Source organism: Carcharodon carcharias, chromosome 17, assembly GCF_017639515.1.
Source record: "Carcharodon carcharias isolate sCarCar2 chromosome 17, sCarCar2.pri, whole genome shotgun sequence".
Taxonomy (NCBI): domain Eukaryota; kingdom Metazoa; phylum Chordata; class Chondrichthyes; order Lamniformes; family Lamnidae; genus Carcharodon; species Carcharodon carcharias.
The window spans coordinates 73,494,249-73,518,299 of NC_054483.1; the positions used below are offsets into that span (position 1 = coordinate 73,494,249).

The window sequence follows — 24,051 nt, forward strand, 5'->3', positions numbered from 1 at the left end:
CAGAATTGCTTTAAAATCTCACGAGTTCAGTTTAAAAATGAATGAGGAAATAGGTTATCCAGGAGTCATTGTAAAAAAAAATCAATAGACAGCATATATCCACTTGGGTTATCAAAATCCTTGAATTTGAAGAAAAAAACACTTAAGGTATCGTACAGTGCAAGCTTTGAAATGTGATCACTCAGTATAAAGCAGAAAAAAGGCGACACAAACACTTCATTCTTTTGGAATGTAATACTGTAATTGATATATTAAATAACGTACACATTCCATACATCTAATGTAGAACAACAAGGAGAAAGCAAACATAAAGGCAGATTTCATAGCTCTTTGTACAAAATCGATTGAATAAATAAATGTCCAGAAAACACTCAACTGCAAATGGTCATTACAATAATGCCAAAATTCACACATAATTAAGCCTGCTCTTTTTTAATACGTGTGGAAATGTAAGTGCATGAATATGTATGGATTTTTTGAAATATCTCATTATTAGAAAATATAACCTAAAGTTAGCAGTAATTTATAAATCATGACACACTTCCCGATTGCCAATTAACTACCAGTTCTTTCTTAAAGTGAGGTTTCTTTGTCAATGCAGAGCTCACAGTCAAAGTCATGTAAAGGGGTTAAAATCTGCATTCATTAAACATTGAAGCATGTGTGTACCCACTGATTTTGTTGCCCCGAGAATAAGATATAACCTATTTTTGACAAGTTTTCATCTTCTCCGCGGAAGACAGCGAAACCCTCAACCACTACATGAAACCAAATAAGTCACAAGAAGGTTGGTAATGAATAATCCATTTTATATTCCAATGGCACCCGCAGCTCTGAGTGGTGGATTTCTGCCAGATGATAGCACGACTGCAAAGAAACCACATGACGCAGCTGATGTTTAAAGAAAACAGACATAAGCCCAGAACAGATCATTAGCCACAAAACTGTTGTTTAATGCAATTTCTTAATGAACAAAATAGTTGATCCTAATAATGAAACAAAATAAAATGTTTAAACAGCAGCCAGGTTGTTGGTGATGCACAATTATTTCCTTGTCAAGTTTTTATGATTTAATGAGGTCCACTGGGACTGACATCTGTCAGTCAACCGTGACTTTTTGACACTATTACAACTTCAAATACATTTCCAGGCAGGCTGTTTTCTTCAGGTTTGAAATACTGAAATGATCTGACAGGTTTTAAAAAAAAAAGGAGAGAAAAAAAGTATTGTGAAGAATACAATTTTTTTCTGTGGGTAGACAATCTGTGCTGCCATGGTAATAAAAAAACTATAGAGGTCATTATCTGATGAGGTTTGTCGAATTGGTGGAATTTAAGATAATGATAACCTCAATGGGTTCTACCCACATGGGATGGTCAGATCTGCACAATTTTGTTCACTATTAATTTCAGCCTTTGAAGCTCTCAGCTCTGAAGCAAAAGCAAAGAAAGCCCCCCACCAAGCCAGTTCCAAAATAAGACAATTCAGCCTGCCTTAAACAGAATATCAAATGCTCTTCATCGTGTAGTTACGAACTGACGTCAGGCATGCTCTAGGTTTTCTGCCTTTACATGAAGCATTTAAAATTGTAGCAGCAGCAGCTTTTAAAATGTTGATTTGTGTTTCTAATTTTTTAATTGCAGCTTGGCATCTTTTAATTATATTGCACTTTATTACAGAAAGTAGGACCCATGAATTAGTGATTTATTTCCAATTTTTTTTTTAAATAGCTGCCTGCATTTTCCATAATATTACATGATGCATTTGTGGGAGAGGGAGTGTCATAATCATTAATTAGGTGTGTACTTAGAATCTAAACCAATGTGACGTCAGGAATTAAGCAATCCACTTGTCCTTTGGACCTAGGAGTTGTGCATGTCAGGGCGTCACTCAATGTCTTATTTTTTAGCTAACCACAGTTCCCCATCATTTATCCTCTGTAGATATAACCTGCAAGCTGTTGACAGATTGTACACACGTACACAAAGGTCTGTAGCACACCAACATACAATCCCATCACAACAGGACTTAAAATGATTCTACTTTTCTTTTCTTCTGCCAGCACTGAACACGCAGTAACGCCTCACAATCTCAGTTACACTAAAAATCCAAGTCACCTTCTCAACAACAACAAAAGGAAATAAGCAAACAAAGATACAAAAAAAAAACATTTTTGCCTGGCTTGCACCGGAGTCAATGCGCAGTAGAGAAGAATCTGTCAGTGCAAGAAGATGATTCATGTGACCAATTTGTCCTAATTACACTGAACAAGCAGTTTGTCGTTATTAATCACAGAAGAATAGAGACGTATCAGTGGCCTGTGACAGCAAAATAAATGGCCAGCACAATGGTTAGGAGAATGATGGCACCCAGGATAAACATGAGGATCCGGTTCTGGATGATCCTAGACAGGGAATTTAAAAGAGGGAACAGGAGGGAGGAAACAAAAAAAAACATTAGAATTTGCAACAAATAAAATCCTTATTCAGCTTGCTTCGATGATCAAAGATGTCATAGTCTGCAGACTGGAGGTGCTCATGTAGTTGTAACTACTGAATAGCATTGAAGCTTGGAGTATCAAATAGCAGCACATTTAAACCTTTACGTTTCTACATGAAAATACACATATTGGATATAATTCCTGCTGTTTGCTGAACACAGTCAGCTCCTGTTTATAGTGAGGGTTTGAAAATTACTTTCAAAGTGAACATTAAACAAACATACAAAGCACACATCCATAAGTATATTGCACTTCTTAAAAAAAAAGTGCACAAAGGTACCAAGCATCCAATTATTGTCGATTATATGGATGTCAAATTCTTAAATGCCCAGTAGAGATAGCAAGGAAAAAAAACTGCACGTGCTGAAAATTTCTAATAAAACCAGAAGATGCTGGAAATACACAGCAGGTCTGGGCCATCATCTGAAAAGATTAAAGTCAGGTTAACGTTTCAGGTGTGGAACCTTTGGCAGAACAGTTTTGATCAAAGGTCTACACACCTTAAATATTAATCTGTCTTTTCTCTTTACAGTTGCTGATAGACCTGCTGTGCACTTCCTGTATTTTCTACTTTTATTTCTTAATGTCTTGTATTTATAAATGAAGCAAACAAAAAATGTGTGAAGGGCATTACTTTTCACTAAACAAGCAAAATGTAGATTGGATTGCAAATGATACATGTCAGATCACTAATACCTCTCCTCCCGACACTCCAAAGGGGCTGCTCTCTATCCTACTGACAGGTTACAAAATTATCACATTTGCTGACATGTCTTCTGCAAAACTGCTTTAGTTTTTGTCCACAATCTAAGCAGGAGATGAATGACCACCTCTGTCGCCATTCATCACTCACTGCAAGCGCTGGATCCATCTTGCTATCTGACTACTCCTGCCAGCAAGGATCAACAGAGAAACCTTCAGCCACCCCCAATGCTAGCCAGCTTGTACCCTGACCAGAGAAACAACAAAGGAATTGTGTATATGCTCTTAGCTTTCAGCATAATGAAACCTGCCTGCAGACCTGGTGTATTGTCAATGTTTTCAGGAAAAGGGCTCCTAGAACCAAACCATGAGTTGAAAAGAACGAAAACAGAGGAAGCATTGCTCCATTAAAGCTTCAGTTTCCCTGTTACTGCCTTACACAAGCAGCTTTCAAGTGTATCAAACTGCATAAAATCCTCCCCTGGACATAACTATTTCCTTATGAAGCTTCAAGGATTTTAGTTACTGTATTTTCTCGTGTACAGAAACTAAGAATAAATACTTTTGTTTCCGACGATGGGAATTCTGGAATTACATAACATAAATGTTTTAAAGAAGAATGTGCAGATGTGATTTGGAAATATAACCAATATTATTTAGTTACCATAGCTTAGCTAGAACAGGTAAATAAATTAATACAGCCAACGAAGAATATAAAGATTATCAGTGGCATTTTGTTTACTTTGTATTTTAAGTACAAGGAGGATACCATATCACTAAATATTAAAGCTTGCATTAAGATGGTAGCGGGAACAATAAAAGCATGTTTTACATAATTTTTTTTAAGTTCAATTTTTGTCTGACCTTTTTTTTTTTACAGCCTTACTCTCATTCTCTTCCTTACTTAGTGATCTACTTTTGTCTTAATGTTGCAGAGCGCAAACTAATAAAGCAGGAATTTAAACTAAAAGCATTCCTTTAACATAATTAGGGTTAAAACTCAGCAGAACATTAGAAACCTGATTTTAATATTAAAAGAAACATGTTCACTTGAAAGTGAGGTCTAAGTAAAAATCTGAACACTCAGTAAAGAAGTCTGCTTAACCTCGTACCGTTTTGATTAAACAGATTTTCAAGTTGTGATAATTAAATATGGTGAATATCTGTAGGCAATAAATCTAAGTAAAAAGATGGAGGCTTCACATTGAGTCAATAACAGAAAGATGCTTCTTCACAAAATCTGCATTTAATTCAATCCTCATTAAACTACTTCATTTAGTTTTCTTCACTATTCTTCAGGGACTATCTATATTCTGGTAGCCTTGTAGCCATTACAAATCTGCTGTTAAAGAGACTTGAAACCATCAGAATCATAACAAACGGACAGATAAAGGAAATGACACAGGCTTGATTAAAATGTGGACCTCCCATATTTTGCTACTTTTCCTCATGCCATATTAAAACTTCTACAATAGCATGAATGACAGCAGCTAATTGTTTCCTTGGGATGTTCTATAGGCAACAAGCCTTTCCATTTAGATGGCTTCAAAATCCTGACTACAACTGCATTGCTTATTGAGATACACATGTTTTACATTCCTCTGTATTATCAGTTCAGTTCAAGGCCATTGATGGTAGATATAATAGAAATCAATTTTTTTTGCCAGAACAAATCAACAAAATCTTGAGAGTATCCATAGCAGAAGAGCACAAAGAAAAATGACAAGGCAAATCGATATATTCACAGCTGGTTTGATTAACGAACTATACCGATATCAAAAGTGTACAGTACTCAGTACTCGACACAAACATGCTAATCCTTCACAGAAGTAAACAATCATAGAAGCTTGCTGAATGTCTGTTAAAACAGCTCACATAGGTAGAATGAGAAGTACAGGTAGAGGACTTCCTTTGCAATAAGGGCAAGGTACAGAGCTGTAAATTGTTTGTCCATTAAGAGGCCTGACATGAATCTGTGCTCGAGAGTTACCATCTGGAGAAATCTTGATCTTGGTTGTTCTGTTGTGGAAGGATGGTGACAGGTATGGGGGGAGGGGGTAGGGAAGGGATGGCATGAACAAATGTACATTAAGCAAAGAGTTAAATCTCATCTCACAGGAGGGAGGTTTGGGGAGGGGAGGGGCGGTGGGTGGTGGTGCGGCTGGTGAAGAAAAGAGGGAAACAGTCTCTTGTGCACCTCCTAGCTGGGAGCTCAAGAATGCAATTGGCCAGGAGTAAAGGTGATGGCCACCTGCTGGGGAAAGCCTTTCATTTCTCTATTTTATTTTTTTAAAAAAGGTTGCGTACCAAATGAAACAAAGCTGTACATATGAATGTATGTGTAGTCAGGCACTTGGAACTACAGAAAATAATGGTTTAAAGGATCAGACTGCATGATGCTGGTTTTGATCAATTCACTAAAATGCAGGAAAGCTCCGATTTGTGTTGAGTTCAATATTAGGGACTGCGGGAGTGCCTGGATGTGTTTGTTTTGGGGCCCATGTTTGAATCAGTAATTTAACCAGAAGTATAATCCCACTGACAAGTGACCGGGAGTGGGGGAAGGGGGGGTTAACATGCATGATCACCCTATGTCCGGTACCATTTAGGAGGCAGGGAGCATGTAACAACTTTGTGCTGCCTCCTCCTCTAAATGATTTCAGCTTGCAGCCTGGGATGGAATGTGTGCTGACTGACTGTACATTTAAAAAGGGGCCCAGCAGCATGCATGGCTACCATGTAGCCATGGGCCGTAATTCCAAACTCCCCAACGTCAGATTGGGGGTGTACCCCAGAGCTACGCTGGGGAATCCCTCTCAGAGTTTCACAGGTAAGCATTTGCATGGAAATTGCCCAGAAGTGTACACTTTCTCTGGACAATTGCGCTGTGCTGGGAACCATCTGAAAATGCGGTTTAAATGGCAAACTTCGGATGGTTCCAACAGGATTACACCAATAGTTACCCAGAAAGAGTTAGAAGAATTAAAACCTCTTCTAACTTCTGGGTAACAATTGTAAAAACCCAGACCAATACCACCACAGGACTCCCCCAACACCCCTGACCCCCCTTAAGGGACTCCCCCATCCCTGGTTAACCACCCCCCATGGTACTCGACACTCCATGGGATTAGCCCCATCCACGCAGGGCTCCTCACCTGAACACCCCTCCCCAAGGCTGGACTGTCACCCCAGAATCCGGCGGGACCCCCCCCATCCAAAGTTTCACCAGAATCCCACCCCCCCGATGTTCGACCACCCTCAGCCCCTGAAATTCCAACCTGTCTATCCCCTCCCTTTGTCCGACATCCCCAGAACCCCACACCCCTACATGTCTGACACCTCCAGCCCCCCACACCACCCAAATGTCCGACCCTCCCCACACCTCCTGAATGTCCAACCCCATCCTCTACAAATGTCTGAAGTCCCCCAACTCCGTCCCGATGTCTGAAACCCTCCCCCAAACATCCCCGCCTCCACAAAGCCTATCCACTTACCTTCTCCCTGGCCTGTCAACTTCAGTTGGGTCTTTAAACGTAACTGCTTTACGGCAGCTAGTGCAGTCAAAAAGGGGGTGTGTCCTCCTTCAATTCCACGGTTTTGGACTGTGATGCTGGGCTCAGAGACAGCTGCGCTGGCATGGATCTCACCCAGCTTGAGTTAGAAGGTCGGTTGGGACAGGCATGGGAGAAATTGGGTTTAGGTAAGTGGGCATGGAGTGGCAATCCAACGTTGATTTCCACTCTGTGGAAGTTACAACTCAATATGTCTTAAAGGCAGTCGGTCCTATTAAAGGGAACTGCACTCATTGTACAGAAGCTGCTACAGACTGTGGAAGCCTTGGACAGAAAGAGGCAAAAAAAAAAAAACAGGGATTCCAGGTTTTCTGATGTGGAGGAAATTAGTATAGGAGGTGGAAAGATGCAACCTTTCCTCTGAAGGCCATCAAAGCACACTCTCCAAAGGCAATGGGAGCAGGTGGTCAGCAAGGTCAATTCCTGAGTCTGGCCCCGAAGACCTGGCAGCAGTGCTGCAAGAAATTCAATGACCCTGCAAAGGGCCACTCGACAGTGCTCCAGCTGTTGCCTGCCAGCCAGCCACCCAACCAGACTGAGGTGCTGCAGTTTAAATTGGGAGCTTCTAGGGATACAACTGCTTGAGGTTATCCTTTATGGCCATCTGCAGTCTCCCCCCACTGAAAATCAGCAGTCTTCCACCAGTTATGGTGCAGCCATGGGGCTATCACTGTGTAGGAGAAATCAGACAGGCAAAGGAAGAGAAGCAATGAGGGGATGCACAAAGGTGATTTTGTATAGTTTAGTATATATTATCGTATTGTTGTTATGGAATGGCTTTTTGTTGGTGGCTTTTATTTCAGAGCTTTGGCCATGGGGATGCAATGGTGATGTATGGGGAATTTTGGAGCAACTAAGGTGTTGGGGTGACATCTTTGGGCAGCCAGAACTTCAGTATCTGCTCATGAACAGCTTGTCCTGAGCGAAGGAGTCCTGGATGTCTTCTGCCTGCCTCCTCTTCCTTCAGAGATGCCTCCAAATGCCTGATGTCAATAGCTGTTCCCTCATGATAGCTAGGGAGAACCAGGGTGAACTTGGATGCATGCTCTAGTGAGTATTGGAGGGAATCAGGGATTATGGGAGCAGGAAGGAAAGTGGAGTTAAGGCAACAAATCATATTAGCCATGATCTTATGAACAGTGGAGCAGGCTCAAGGGACCAAGTGGCCTACTCCTGTTCCTATTTCCTATGTTCTTATGCCCCCCCTACAATTAGGAATTCTGCCAACCTGGAAGTAAAGATGCATCTCCTCTTGCCTCTCTCTGGTCAGTGAGAAGTTGATGAAGTCCCTCTGCTTCTACAGAGGGCTTCTGTGATCTCCCTGCTGCAACAATAGATGATGAACTGTGATGATGCTGATGCCATCTGCTCCTGCCTGCAGAGGCACTGAAATTGAAGGGCCAGTGACAGCACAGTTCTCACCTTGCTGTGCAGCTGCAGGTCGAGTTGCAGGAGTTGTCACAGTTCAGTGACCACCTCCTTTTGGGCATGCAGGTGCCTCACTCTAAGATGGCTGTTCGGAGAAGTGCTCCTAAAAGCCCTTTGCTGGATAGAGCCTTCTATTCAGAGTCCTATTGCTTTGGCACACTTCTTCTCCTCTCCGCTGCCTGTACTCCATTTCCAAGTGGGAGTACAACTACGGCCCCCATTATTGAAGAAGGCTTTCATTTGATGGACTAAATAACGGCTACGATCTTCCTGTCAGGGTACAGAACCACCCTTGTGAAAATCCAAAAAGTTAGTAAAACTCCTCCAATAACACCCAACAGCACTTCCATTAACTCTACAAAAGCACTAAACCTAGAAGTTGGATGGTTAGCAATTTAAATATCGATGGTAGTAGGCCCCCTGCTCAGCTGGGAGTATTTATGAGACAGTGTTAAATGCAGCAGTGAGGGCCAAAATGGCAGATCGTGCATCAAGTCAGTGATGTCACAATATTTCCATTCTGTGTGTTTCTGATGTATCCGCTGCCCATCCCCTAGATGTCAGGAAACATCTCAATTATTGTCATTTCAGGGCTTCCCTTGTGCTGGCAACAGCAATGAACAGAGCCCAATTTCATGAGCCAGATATGCCTCAGAGATTCATCCTGACAATTTATTTTTATACCATTTTACAGGCCACAGTTTTACTTTACTGTGGTAAGGGGATGGCACAGATGACCAGGCAATTTATAATGATGAAGAATTTAGAAGAGGATGGTGCCTGGATTTTGTTGTCAAGATAACACAAATGAATGGAGCTTGCCGTTATTTATGCACAGCTGCATTGTAGCTCCACACGAGGAGCAGTTGCACAGTTGCGATGCCCGTTGAGTTGTGTTGCTCTATTGTTAGCTTTATGAAAACAAAGTCTCACAGTCTGCCTCACCACTGACATGCATGGAATATTATGAAGTTACTGTAGTTATGTGGTAGACAAAAACTAAACCTGTGCAGATGCTTATGGCCAGTAATTAGTAGTGTTAAGTACTCTTTTAACGAAGTGATAATTGCTACTGATTGCCAATCAATCTCTTTGGTTTGGAAACTTAATGATTATATGAGGAATCTTATTCCTTTAGGTTGTGAATTGTTTCAGGTGATCTTAAAAACGTAAAATTTGTTTTTTCCCCCTTAGTTTTCTTCTCTGGTTACTTTTTCTCTCACAATCCAATCTTTCTTCCCTCTCTTTATTTCTTTTTTTGTATCTAATTTGAGAGTGAATTCGCTGCTTTTAATTCATCCTCCTTCTCAGTCCTTCCACTGCTTAACACTAAGGAGAACCCTATTGGTTGCCCATTTCACTCAGGTCTCCAATGCCCTCGCTGGGATGTTATCAGCTTACAGCAACTATGTGGTCAAAAGAATTTTGAGCTGTACGGTGCAGGTGAAGTCTAAGAACTGGCAGATGGCATTAGATGGCCAACTACAGCAAAATCAGGCCCATCAATGGGCACTTTGTGTGAGGCATAAATGCGATATTCTGGCTGTATAAATAACAAGAATTTTTTTCTAGGAATATTCTAAATATTGTAACAGAATTTCTTAAGTTAAAACTTGTCTCTGTATGTGGAAATAGAACGAATGCTCTAAAATAAAGCCACCACCCAATCCTCTTAAGAAAATACCTCAATAAAAAGAGAAGGTTTATGGAGTTGGAGGGAGGCCTAAAGACCAAAGAAATCGCTCACAAATATGCCGAAAAAAAAGGCAAACATCTCATTTTCCAAATTACTTGCATGTTGAAATGTTTTCCTGTGACAGAAAAATAAGGATGTGGAAATGAACACTGTACAGCTTGGTTGGACAAGTTGGCTTTACTCAGCAAGTTCCTTAAAGTGGCCCGCATTTGACATCTAGTTTTGAGACACAAAATTATCATCTGCACTTTTAAACTTTGCTTTTATTTTTAAAGTCACGCTTTTTTTTCTCTCTCACATTGCTTTTCCTGTGCTATCCACTACTTTAAGCCAAGGGCAGGCAGGAGGCTCTCTTGGTCCCAGGCTCTAGCCAGTACTATATCTGGCAAGTGAATGAGAATGGACTGGATGACCCTCTGCCCGTGCTGCCCTGAGACTAAGTAATTCACTACATGCGGAAAGACAGGTAAGTATGGATCCAGTCCTGGACCATTTCTTGCTTTAATATACTGTAAAATCATATCATTCTTTAATCATCTGAACTTTACTTAAACCCACTGCAAATCACCACCCATGTACTTATGAGTTGATGTTTTTGAAAACGTGGGCTAAAAATGAACAGGATCTTCACAAAAGTGCAGTGGTAGCTCCCATTCATTTTTACGATGATTTTCATAACTTGTACCTACTTGCTTGTTCCTCAGGTTTAGTATTAACCTAATTTTCCTGGCTTCTTAGATACCCCTGATATAGATAAATGTTTACGTGTAAACCTCTAATTCCAAGCTATCTGCACATCATATTGCACTACAGAAAAAAGTATGGGCAGAGTGGGAAGAGAAACTTTTTAACTACATTTTGCAAAGAATCTTCATGGGCAGGATTTTACATTTGTTGGGCAGACATGCGTCCGACCTGAATGGGCGTAAAATAGCGCGTGATGATGTTGGGCAGGCGAGCGGCCAATGTCATTGTGCACTCACGAGATATTTTGATGGCCGGCACCCATGAGAGTCGGCAGAATGCCCATCGACAATTAAGAGGGCTATTAAGCCCATTCATCAATTCATTCAGCAGTATTTTGTGCTGCCCGTCCAACCTTACGGTTGGCAGGCAGGCAAATTGGCGAAGCAAACTTTAGATTTTTCAGGGAACCTCATTCATGGGCGGGATGAGGTTTCCAACAGTCGTTAAAGAAAAAGTAAAACATTTTAAAGATCATTTTTAATATGTCCCTGTTCATGAGTCACATGTGGGGACATATTTCCCTTATTTTTAAAATCTCTATTTTTAAATTGTAAAATTCTTCAGCTCCCTGAGGCAGACCTCTGCCTTCGGGGAGCTTTCAGTGTGCGGTCCTCCCGCCCCCACCCCGGCAGCGCTGAGCGTTTCATCGCACGTTTCACTCTAGCTAGCTGTTAATTGGCCAGTCAGCGTGAAATCGCAGTCGGGGCCTGATCGCGGGCGGCAGACTGTTTCCTGGCCACTCCCAGACCTGCCTGCCACATGGAAAAACCTGGTCCATGAGTGAACTGATTCCATGCAGCAGTATGGTATTTTGCACCCAAGCTCTAACAAAGCAGCAGCAAGGTGTGCTGACTTTGTTATCCTGATAGACATTTTACTGTGAACTTTGTGAGATAAAGTACAGACTATTTACTGAAAGATTTGACCTGTGACTTTTGATTCACTTGGGGAGTTGGGAGGTGGGGGAGATGGCGGTTTTAGACATGAAATTGTTCAAAGGCCAGTGACACTAATCACAACTGAAGAAGTGTGTGTGAAGTGGAAATTTTTGATGGTTCTATAACTGTTCTATAACATACAAAGACACAGAATAGTGGGGTTAAAACTACCCAACATCAGTTTAACCTGACCACTTTGACAGATCAACAAGACTGAAATGTTTGGAGAACGTACTCCGACAGTAGACTGGAAATTTCCCCTTCTAAATCTATCAGGAAGCTGGCGATTTTAAACCATGCACATGGTAAACCTATATTTAAAAAGCTAATAAACTAGCTGTTTTAAACACAGAGGAATTCAGCTGTATTGACAGACATTATAACAAAACTTGATTGTATCGTGTTAAGAGGGCCCCTCATTTTCTTAAAGCAAATTTCAATACATACAACAAAAGGTGCATTTGTGGCTGTGCCCAATTTATCCTCAGGGGAACTATTACATTTTTAATGTCATGTAACTAAGTATCCAAAGCAGATAAAGAGCACAAGCTGTCCTTCTGCTGTTAATTGCGCAAGTGTTTATATAAAAACACTCATGTAATTTAGAGATTTGTAATAAAGGGAATCCACAATGCATAAGTTTCTACCTGTAGTAATCTTCTTAGTCTGTTGCCAAAGACCTCATTGGGAACTTGTGCTATTTCACCATCCTTTTTTTTTAAATTGATGGGATAGTAATTTTGATTGTGTTAAATCTCTCAGATTGGGACTATGAGAGGAGGGAAGAACTGATATTGAGACTGCTGGGCCCACTTAGGCCAGGATCTGTCCCACCTCTGTTACATAGTCATAGTCCAACTTTCCATGTTTTGGTACAGAGAAAGAAAAATTCCATTGATGAGGCTAGTGGTGCATCCATGTCAGGCAAGCAAAGTAGAGAGAGTGCTGTGTTACGGAGAAGGAAGTCTAATGCAATAATATTATTGGAAAAGGTCATTGCCTATTTACTGTCTTTTTTAAACATTGAAACTTTGTATTTGAATTGATTTTTTTTTGTTTCCCTGAGAAACAGTATTTTTTTTTGCACCCTATTATACTTACACATGTCATACCTATCATACTGCAGCAGCAATGAGAAGGATCAAAATGTCAACTTTAAACATATAAACCCCATCTTTTTCTACTTCTGTTGCAGATCAAAAGCATTGGAAATGATGTATTACACACAACAAAAAAATCTTCAGCAGCATTACAAAATATGAGAAAAAAAGAATTTCAAAAACATTTTTTAAGTGAACGTTCATAAATATTTCAGTTTTTTCAACTAATAATCTGCTCAGGCATCGGTGGAACAATTGGGACCTTTTGTGGGAAGGTGCTTTAACATCTTGCTAAGAACTGTTCTCTGCATTTTCTGGGAACTTCAGGAGTTGCCTCCAGCAAATTTTACAGCTGCAGTCTCCCAGCACCTGACGGGTGGGTGGCTTTTATAGGCACAATGCTGATTGGCTAGATCTGTAAACCCAGCATCTCCCCAGTGTTTACTCAGATGATATGAAGGTTTCTGCCCCGTCTAGACTTGAATCAGAGAACAATAATCAGAATGTGCCCTTTGTGGCGCATTTGTACCATTTTCACAGATGAAATTACCTGGGGATAACTAAAGCCAGAACAATGCTATTGTCTCCCTGCAACTTGAGGCCAACACAGACGACAGGTGAATTAAATGTTGATAATTATATGAATAGAATTAGTAGGAATGTTCGAAACCTTATTTTTTTCTCCTACAATGTCCTTCCTTTCCCACATCTGTTCAAGATTTTAGGGGAAATTTTCCTGATCCTATGCTGAGCCTAATGGAACAGCTAGGCACAATGACTACAAGATATTTAGATGAAGAGGAGCATAACTTGTGAGCAACCAACTCACCTCAACCACCCCGGTTTTCCTGAATTTTCTGCACCCAAGTAATTCAATAGCTTCAGGCACAGGAGTAGGAAATCTGCCCTGACTATTCCTCTGCTGCATTACAGTTGCCTTCTTCTACCTTGCAAAGTCATTCAATATGAGCCTTAACATTTTTTTATGTTTATTTATTTTCAAAAGTATTATCCTTTTCCCCCAACCCACCACGCCTCCAGCCCCACAAAGGGCCATCTATCATATTTCTATGTCTTGTATTCACAGAGCGCTGACCCTTGTTTTGCTATTAACACATTCTCCCATTTTACCTTAATGCCACTATCAGCACCTTCTTTAGTCCTTAACTCTACCATTAACACTCCCTTTGTCCTGTGTCCATGACACCTTTGTCAAAATTTTCCTTAGCTCCTACCTATTCCTGACCTTCTATTTTGCTCCATCCCCTCTTAAACAGTAGAATTCATCACATTTCTACTATTCTTTAGCTCTGAAGAAGTGTCATACAGAGTCAAAACGTTAACTCTGTTTCTCTCTCCACAGATGCTGTCAGAGCTGCTGAGTTTTTCCAGCATTTTCTGTTTTTATTTGAGCCTTAACAGTGACTGTGAACCAGCTACTTAGTCACTGAGGGCATCACAGCCGAGCCCAATCCTGGGTTTGTCACTGTCCACAAGAAAGCATTTTCAGGAAAGGTATAACAGTTACGAGTGGGATTCCTGGTCATATGGCCAACCTTAAGCCAGAGTTGTTGCAGCAATCTGCTGTGCACTATTTCTGCTTTAGATGAGTGCAGCTAACTCCACATAGACAGGAATCAAATGACGGACCTTCAAAAAGATGGCCATCAATGATTACCATATTTAACAAAACTCATGATTTAATGATTATTACCTTATTCATGCTTCCTCTAATAAATACATAATTAACAAAGTTTGAAACAACAACCTGATTGCACAATGTAGGCGAACATAAGTGGCAAAATGGTAGCATAGATAGAGTGAGCTCACACTTTATTAGCTTTTATGGTTGGTCTACCTTGCAGAGGAATGTACTCCCCCCTCCCTTCTTAACAAGAACACAAGATTATGATGGATGGCATCACGGTTTGCCCACCCTAAAAAGGCACTAAAGTCCGGCATTGTGATGTTGAACTGATTCTTAAATGATTCCACGATTTATGACTCTTATCCATGAGTCCATTGCATTCATGAGATTCCTGAAGGTGCTGGATAATGAACTGGGTAATTCCCAGTGGCTGTTCTTGATGCAGTCAGCATTGGTAGAATATCAGGCCTGATCGTGGGAGGTGACACCACAAACAAGCACAGCATTCACAGCCACACACTTACCGTCAGAGAACACTGATAAGCAATGGGATTCTTGGTTGTTATGCCTTATCCAACCCAATAGTGTTAAAAACAGGTAATTTTGTTTTTGTTTTGGATTTCCAGCATCCGCAGTTTTTTTGTTTTTATCCCAATAGTGTTAAGGTCATTCTTACCACTGGTCCAGTTCATAGCAACTCATTTCAGCACAGTTCTGGGATGAAAACTAGAGGGCTTCATTGCAGTGTGTTTACTCACTGAACTAATAGGAGCCAGGTCTGCAGTCTACTTTTAAACAAACATTTTGACTAGTGCCAAGCGATTAGCCATTTTTGGACCAACATATAATTGGCATTTAGAAAATGATCAAGGTTTGCACTAGGCAACAATACACTTACTTATTTGTATTCATTTGGTTTTCTCCCACAAAAGTGCAGATAGCAATGGAAAAAAGCTCCTTCAATGCAAAGTTTTCTCCTTCATACTTTATAAAGGCTCAGACCAAGATATTTGCTATGACAGAGAGCCTTTCCACTTGGTGAAAATGACAGAAGTGGCTGAAGTCCCACCCCTGAACATGGCAAATTTCCATTTTTACAGGAGCGGGAATGGGGGTGGGGTGCATTTTGTGCATATGTGTTATACAAAGGCATCTGGCCATTTAAATCATCAGTTGCCTCCACTCAAGTGTAATTTTAGTAGCCTTGGAGTGTGAAACCTGAAGTGTGCAGATTAGACCTGGTAAGAGCAGTCAGAACTTTATGGATTGGATAGTCAGGACACCCCCTTGGGATCTGGTCCCCCTTTGGGGGACATATGGTGCCCTTTGGAATTGTTAAAGGTAGGCATAAATGTGCATAAAAAGTACATAAACCCATAACTGTCAAGTTCATTGGAACTGTCAACAGACCTGTCAATGGGATCTATCAAAAGGGTCAAAAAAAACTGTCAAAAGCACCTGTCAAAGAGAGCTGTCAAGCTGCCAAGGCATTTAAATTTTGTGTCCTTTAAATCTTTGACAAAATGTCTGGAGTGTTAAAAAAACATTTCATTGCTTGCTATTTCACTCTGTTAATATAAGCCTGAGGGTTTCCATTACTAGATTACTGCTACATAACTGATATCACAACCATCCATTGTCATAGCAGGGTGTCTGCCACTGCAGTTTGAATGGTTATAGACTCTTTGAAGTGGGGCTATGAATTCCAGTGCTTATTGTTATAAGGGATTGTGCACTTGAATGAAATGTTTGTTGTTATTTAGTTGAAGGAATGTAAATATGGTAAATGGGTTTTTATGCACGAGTGTTTTTTCCCAATATAGTGAAGGCAATAGACACTTAGAACTGACCTCATCTCTGCATGAGTCCTAAGGCCTGTCCATGGTGGATTCTGGGTAAATTGGCATGGTGGATGTAAGAGAAAAGGGTGGTGGGGGGCATGGGTTGGTATGAGTTGGCACTATGTTGGCATAGGGGCTGTAAAACAGCCATGGGGGCCTGGTGGAGGGGCATTGGTCAGTATGGAGGGTATGGAAGTTGATGGGGGCATAAGGTGGCATGAGTTGGCATGGATGGGGGCAAAGGGCTGTGTGGGGGAGCAGAGGGTTTGAGGAATGTTAAATGTTTTGTTCTTTATTTTAATGTTTTATTCTTTATTTTTATATTTTGAACACAGTGCCAGATCCCCGAGGCAGGTGCTTCTGCCCTGCCTACCTCTGTATCTTGCAGCCTTCTCAGTACTTCCGGGGTCACCCATCCCAACTTCTAATCGAACCTGCCCACCCTGACCAAAAATCCAATGTCCGGGCAGCCATTTTAAAAATTCTGGTTTGCGGAGCCAGGAATTCTACTGACTCTGTGCACCCAATGCACAGACAAATATCCGGGCCAAAATTTGCAAAACTAAGTTATTGCTCACAGAGAGGGGTAACATTAGGGCATAATGAAAAACAAAAAAAATGCTGGTAATACTCAGCAGGTCTGGCAACATCTGTTCCGATGAGCATGGTCATTGATTTGGAATGTAAACTCTGTTTCGTGATATACAGCACATCTGACAACAAATGTATTTCCAGCATCTTCTGCTTTTATTTGAGATTTCCAGCATCCCCAGGATTTTGCTCTGGCAATATTGGGGTATTGAATAATATTGGTCTTTCCATAATATTTTGCACTAATGGTCAGAAAGTCATATGATTGGTACATCCAAATTGACAACTTATGCTCCCCAAGCACGCAAGCATTTGCTCTAAGAGCTTAATTCGCGAAATTGCCCCACAATCTGTTTAAGTGTTTTTAGAAAATTGAAGCAATTGTCTGGCTTAAAAAAAACATTAGAAACATGCTAATCTTTTTGCAATCCCATTCTCTATTTTACCTATAAAAGTGAATGTGAAACCCTTTTCTTTCATCTTCTTTGCTGGTCCTACTTTTTTTCGAGAAATTCAGGTCTATTATAAACAATCATCCTCTGACCTGTACAAACTGGTGAATTAGTTAAAGCAAATAGCATAATTTTGTTAGAATGCTCTGCATTTCAAAACCACCAGCAAACAAACCAACATATCTTCTGTATAATTTACCTTTCTGTAGTGTTGAAGCTTTTCGAATTGCGTCAGGAAGGCAGAAACTGTTGTTACCAGCTTATCTCAACAAATAATTACATAAAGGGACTGACACCGAAAATACAGTAACTCCTTACTAAAGACATTTCAAACACCATGGCCTTGAAAATATCATGCAATGACTTTAATAGAAATAGTGCATAAAACATCATTGCCATAAAATATGCGTTGCCACAGTAAGCACTTCGTTTGGTTACGGCACTGTTGAAGATGAAGCACTGTGTCTGTGAAGAAAAGAAAATGTAAATCCCTCCAAATAAAGTTGGAGAAAATATTAAGATTGGCACCAATTTTGATAATCCTAATTAATAAATGTGACATGAAGGGCAAAGAGGAGGGGGGGGGGGCGGAGGTGGGGAAGTAGATACAGAGAAAAAAGAGAGAGGAAAGTACTTTTTCTAGTTCCTAATGCTAATACCATGGCTACGGATTCATCACTGTGGCAGGAACTGGGAATTCTAGCTATATGACCATTCTCCCAACGAACCCAATTTTCTGAGAAGTATTTTGCTGGTCCAAATGGTTAAAGCCAAGAAGGGCCAGAGTTTTATTAAAATATGATAACAAATGACATTGAAGTCTAGCACAATTTTCCGCTGGCTTCTGGCAGAATTGAGTCGAGAACTCCCTTTGCACCTAGGAAGCTCAAAAGAGTAATGGAGCACAGAATCTGAGCTTTTTTAAAGCTTGTTTTTGAACACTATAGTCTGTTCCTGTTATTTGTTGACACTTTAGAAAAATAAATGACAGTGCTTTCTTTCTTGCAACACTTGTAGTTCTTTTGTAGGATTTAGGTAGCCAATGATTGCCTGATAACTCATTGAAAGCCTGCCCTTAACTGAAGGGTGTATAGGATTTTAGCAGAACAGGAAGGGCTGGCAAATGGACATTTAAAAAGAGCTCTTGCAAGACTAGGTAAACAGTGGCATATCAGGGATGTCTGCAGGCACCACAGAGAGATTATCTGGACTTATCATTATACCAGTACTGCATTTATAGGCCCTAGCTGTGAGGAATAGGATTCACAGGCTTCAGGACTCTGTGCCATCTGTTGAAATGACAGCTGCTGACAATCACAATTACGTTACTGCCAGTAACGTAACTGCCAGTAACTAACGTAAGAGAATCAATGTCACCTCCTCCCTGAATATTTATCCCCCCCTCCCAGCAATTACTGTTAAGCATATTACTGCACCGCTTTCCTCAATGGATGGTGCCATGCACTGCCAGTGAGAAAATCTCCCCTGCAACTAGCAGCACTTCCACTTTGCCAGTCATCCAATAGGAAATGTGGGTGTCGTTCTATTCCTTCACTTGCTTACATACTGTTTCTTTCATCCATTTTTATTATTATAGCCACTGGATTTTGGCAGTCACTTCTTCATCTTACCACAACTGTCTTTGGAAAGGTGAATCTCCATTTTAGATAACTCCAACCTCTGTGAAGGCAAAGTAATATTTTATCTTCATATGTTCACTCATTCCCAACTTTCCACAGAACACCTGCACAATTTTTTACCCTGCATCCCTCCCCCACCACCTCCTCCAACTCCCTGCCCTTGTGGAATTCGCTGCAGCAGGTCCAATATAGATGGGGAGTATTCTGCAAATATTCAATAAGGGCATACCCCGGGAAATCCCGAGAGGTTCGTCTGGCTCAAAATTAGTGAGTCTTAACAGTCTGCCACTCTGTTGCATTGCTGGTTTATTTAAACATTGTGGAAAAATTTGGAGCTCGCAAAGGTGAGAAAGGGGCAATGACTGAGTAAATGGGTCACACAGAAACAAGACTCACTATGCAGTAACATTAAAACAATTGCAAATAAAAAATCCGACAATGATAGAATTGGCGTTACAATTAATGAATTAAGTGGGTGGAAAGCAAGACGAAGTGAGAAATTGTTTGCAACATGATGTAAGGAGTAATCCATTAGAATAAATATGAAAATATTTGGCACACCACACATGTATTTGCCCAGATTCTTAAAAATAAAATCCTGCTGACTTGTGGAACAGCTGGATCTCAACTCTCCAAGTTTGCTGAAAGGGTGTAACAATAACCATGCAACTACTCCCTGAAACTATGCAGTCCATAAAGTTTTATTGTTTGCCAAGTATTGAAATCTCATTAGGGGTTATAATTCTGCAGTACTCTGTGACCCTTCCTGATAGTGGAGCTCAAGAATTGAACAAGGACGTGCACTGCTGGCAAAGGTACATGTCACGCTACCGTACAAAGATTTGCTGCACTCTAATTCACCGATACATCACGCTATCACGTAACAGTCTGGCTATTTGTTTTACCATTTCAGCTGTAATTCATATTTGTGGCTTCTGCAGATACACAACATCCACTGTGACTGCAGCATCTGTTCAACAGTTGTACCAAATTTGATACCCACACTAGGTTTTGCTGAATTACATTATTCAAATAACCTTTCAGGTTACAGAGGCATTTCGTGTAAACAGTAAAAAAAACTGTTGAGGGCAAGTGATCTAAAATATTGTCCTCAAGGATTACAGAAATGACCAATTCTGTTATAATGCCTGAAGGCGAAAGCTGTTAAAGGTATTGTACACAAGAGACCAATTCTGGGAAATCAGAACAAATAATGAAATCTCTTTGCCAGAGAACCACATTTTTATTAATAGAGTCCTGTGATATAGTAAATCACATATTGCAGCGGTAAGACTATAAGCACCAAGAGCAAGTTACTATTTTGCTGTTTCAATGCAGATGTCAATAGTTTCTTTGGATAGAGTTATTGAAATAGTACCACATGGAGCTGCAAGACTCGGGTTACATTGCTGGGTTAACGCTGATCTCCGATAAGTGAAATAGAGCTCAGTGCTTGTATGCAAGTACAAATATGTAGAGTTCTGCTGGCCAACGTCTGACTGCCAGTTAAATTTTAATGTTAATGTGCTGATAGAACAGTTGGTCCTTTGTTAACATTAAAAAGATTAGAAATAAAGTTTTTAAAAGTTCCTATCCAACTGGCTGCCTAGGAACCTTTTGAACCGTGCTTTGTAAGGTTGCAGTTCTGGTGCAAAGCCAAACTGGAACCAATCTACATCCCAAATTCAATTTGGGCAACATTACATCCAAAGCATACTATATAGCATGTGTCAATGCACAGGCAAAGCCACTTCATGTCAGTGCAACTTACAGAGCTGAAGAAGTTTATTTATTGTTGTCCTGTGATCTTATTGTTCTACAGAGAATTATTAATAATCTACAACTACTGGCTACTTTTGAACATCATGCTCCAACCCTTTGACTCAGCAACATGCTCAAGAGCTGAAAGTTGAGGTCAATGGTGAATTCCAAAGATTCATTCTGTACCTTGGGCAGTAACTCAGCATTCATTAGTAGATAACTACAGTCAATATTTGTTTTATTGTATTCTTTACCCAAGTGAGTTAGGAACAGATGGGAGGGGAGTTTAACATGCATATTTGGCGGAAAAGAAGATCTGATCTAAAGTTACCTTTGTATTTAATGGGTTATATACATTGCGAGAACAGTCCTCACTGTTACTGATACTTAAACACGCACAGCTGGGAATGTTATTACGCAGGATGACATGATTACTCATTATAATAAATCTCCTTTAGCAGCAAACATTTCCTCTAAATTAATTTGTGTTTTGTAGGCACATTTCTTTTATTTTTCTACTTTTCAACTGAACCCACCAGCACTCAACTCTGCTTGTTCACGCTCAGACTCAAATTCCCCACTTCTGTCTTGTTTACACACTTCAAACACTTTTGTTCACTTTTGAGTCGACTCAAATGCTATTCCTACCTAATTCTTTATCTATCCTGTGCTAGCTCTCTCTCTCTCTCAAGATTGATCATATAAACAAAAGGGAAATTACAGGTCATTAATTGACTATTTCAACATCCCGAGTACTATTATAGGCAATACTCTGTTTTTACTGGTTCTGATAATGATTGGATGGTCTCAAAAGTTAGGACTGGGTATAGAGTGTCAGAGGGGGTCAGAAATAATATGAAATTGATTCATGAGACGTTGAGGGCAGCACATTGTGAAGCACAGTGTTGTCTTATCTGTGCAAACACAATATTTACCAAATAGCCAAAACAGGCAGGGATGCAGGCATGAAATGCACTGCACTCTGCACTGTATGATACCTAGTTTACAAAACACTTTCCCTGAAGATATGGAGTCACTTGTTTGAGAAGATTTTCCCAATCCACATTTTAATGTGGTATGAAATCATGGATTTAGTAAAGTGCTTGCCAAAAAGTTGAAGGGAAGGGTCACTAGGGAACCTAGCCAATGTTTCTATTCTGGATGATATGGAAGGTTGCTTGTTAAGAGTTTCAGCTCATGTGCTGTTTCTTTCCCTCACATGAAGGGTGTTGTCAGGGCACTTGCAAAAAACCTCTCAGAGGATCAGGAAACAAGTTTTGTCACAGCAGTTCTCTGGTGCCTAGAGGATTTAGGATGTCAATGTTGAGGGAAGAACCTATTTTGGAATTTAACTTATCAGGTAAAAACATAGTCTGGATTGGATCCAGTAGAGATATCCTCACATTTAAAAATAAACGGTCAAGTGATGCTCAATTACAGAAATTAAGAGCTGGGTGGTATAGTGAGTAATTTAGTCTGTTGGTGTGAAGTGGTTTAATTATAGGAAAACCACTACTCCCAAGATGTGTACAATATACCACACCTTATTGCTTAACTTTTGGGATTAATATCAAGTTTTTTCCCGCATCTCTTGAAGGCACGAGGGATTATGGCAATTACAAGGGGGTGCAGCTGCCCTCTGCTTGCTCAGTTGATCATTTTTTATGTGGGAACTGACCAACGTGTTACCATAGTGTTATTCAACACTAAAGGGCATTATTGTAAAGACCAATGCTGTTCTAATTCATTATCCACTGGAAACTCTGATGTTCCCCTTTCCCAGCACAGAGACATAGCGATCATTTTGTTAAGGCTCAAGTCTTGCCCTGCTTCAGATCAATTAACACAGGCCAAGGACTGAACCTGGGACTTTGCTGGTTTTCAAAAAGCATATATATTTTTACTTTGGTTGGTGCAATTGCTAATTGGGGAGATCTTAGATTAAAAATATTTTTAACTTGAAGGAATGACCATTATGTGTGGGTCTAATTTTCTACAGGCCATGTGGTTGGTGTGAGGTGATCAAATCTTGTGAAGAAGTCTGTCTGTCGCTGCTAATTTAATCTCTGGAGCCTCAGTTTCTATCTTCATGGCCTCCAGTTCATTTTCTGGAAAGCTCCGAATGTGATTCTGTTGGACTCTCTGCAGCTCATGTTAACTGCGTCAGAATTAAAGTTTAAGATTTGCTCCTGGTCAATATTCTTTGTTTTCCTTATCTAACAGCTTTCTCCCTTTAACTATCCAAATCTTCAACACACTAACTCCTCGTGGTGTATGATCTCTTGAGCACTGTCTGGCTTCTGGTACCTTATCCAAGGGACCCTGCTTTTTGTGTGAGCCAAACAGCAAATTTTGACCGGTTAACTGACATAGGGGGAGATCACACTATAGCTCAAATGTATCCCAACATAGACACAAATGCAAGAAGCAGAAGTCAAATGATGGTAAATCAGAACTGGGAAGTCTGTTGGACTTTTGCTTCAATAATTCAGAAATGGTGAAGGCAACTGTAGCATTGTCATGCAGGTTGAGATTAGCTAGACAAGGAGTTGAACATGAAACCAAGTGGTCAGAATGGCTAAGTTCCATGCTGGTTTTAATTAATGAGTTACTAGGCGGTTCAGAACTTAAATGGGAAAATTCAGGTTCTAAATCAATTACATTTAATATACTGAAGTACGCAAGTTCCAGTACGAGTTAATGTTTGGATAATTTCATTCAATGCACAACCATATACAAAGTGTTGGAAGAAGGAATTCTGGAATTTGGGGCAGGGCTGAGGGGGTTGCTCAGTAGGTGTCCAGGTCACTTGCCGAAAGCACTGAAAACACTATTAACATTTTTAATTAAGGGTCCTCCTATTACATTTGAAGTAGGAACCTTTGTGTAATTAGTCTACCCAGCACCTAACCTGCCATATGAAAACCTCACCTAGCAACTCATGGTGCCAACAGACAGGACAGATCCTGCTGCAATGGTACTTAAGAGTTTGTCCCCTTCTTACAGATTAGTTGCTGGTTTGTCCTCTTAGGTTTCTAGTTAACTTTTGGGTCTTTTCGAGGCTATTTTCTGTGGACCATAAGCAACACCAAACTGGCAGTAAAAATGCACTAAAAATCCACATGTGTAACATCTACCAAGTGAGTAATAGAATTTGGACTGATATATTGGTTTTCATGTTCTCAGGATGGCTTAAAGTGACAAACGTTTCAAGAGCTATGAATGTGTTTTGAAGTTGTAATCCCTGCTGTTACGTAACTAACCAATTTGCACAGTGTAAGGTCCTGCAAAGTCAGGAGATAAATGACCAGCTAATTTACTTTGGTGGCATTGGTTAGGCCTGAATGGATGCCTTGATTTATAAATAAATTCCAGCATAAATAGACATAGACAGCCAGTGGGGACCACGCTGGTGGAATAAATTCTGCATTGTAA

The 24,051-nt window shown here is 40.4% G+C and overlaps 1 protein-coding gene across 8 annotated transcripts in view; it reads right to left on the bottom strand.

Moving 5' to 3' along the window:
* Positions 1-219: 219 nt before the first annotated feature.
* vti1a (vesicle transport through interaction with t-SNAREs 1A) overlaps positions 220-24,051 on the bottom strand; it is a 364,307-nt gene continuing 340,475 nt past the window's right edge. For 6 of the 8 annotated variants that reach the window (XR_005945653.1, XR_005945652.1, XM_041209662.1 and 3 more), the window contains one exon: positions 220-2,404. Coding sequence is in view for 4 of the 8 variants with exons in the window: in XM_041209662.1 (XP_041065596.1) it covers positions 2,311-2,404 (94 nt within the window). In the remaining 4 variants the exon portion in view is untranslated. Of the gene's footprint in view, positions 2,405-18,846; positions 18,896-24,051 lie in introns of all 8 variants that reach the window. The other 2 variants (XM_041209659.1, XM_041209658.1) reach the window with 1 other exon arrangement.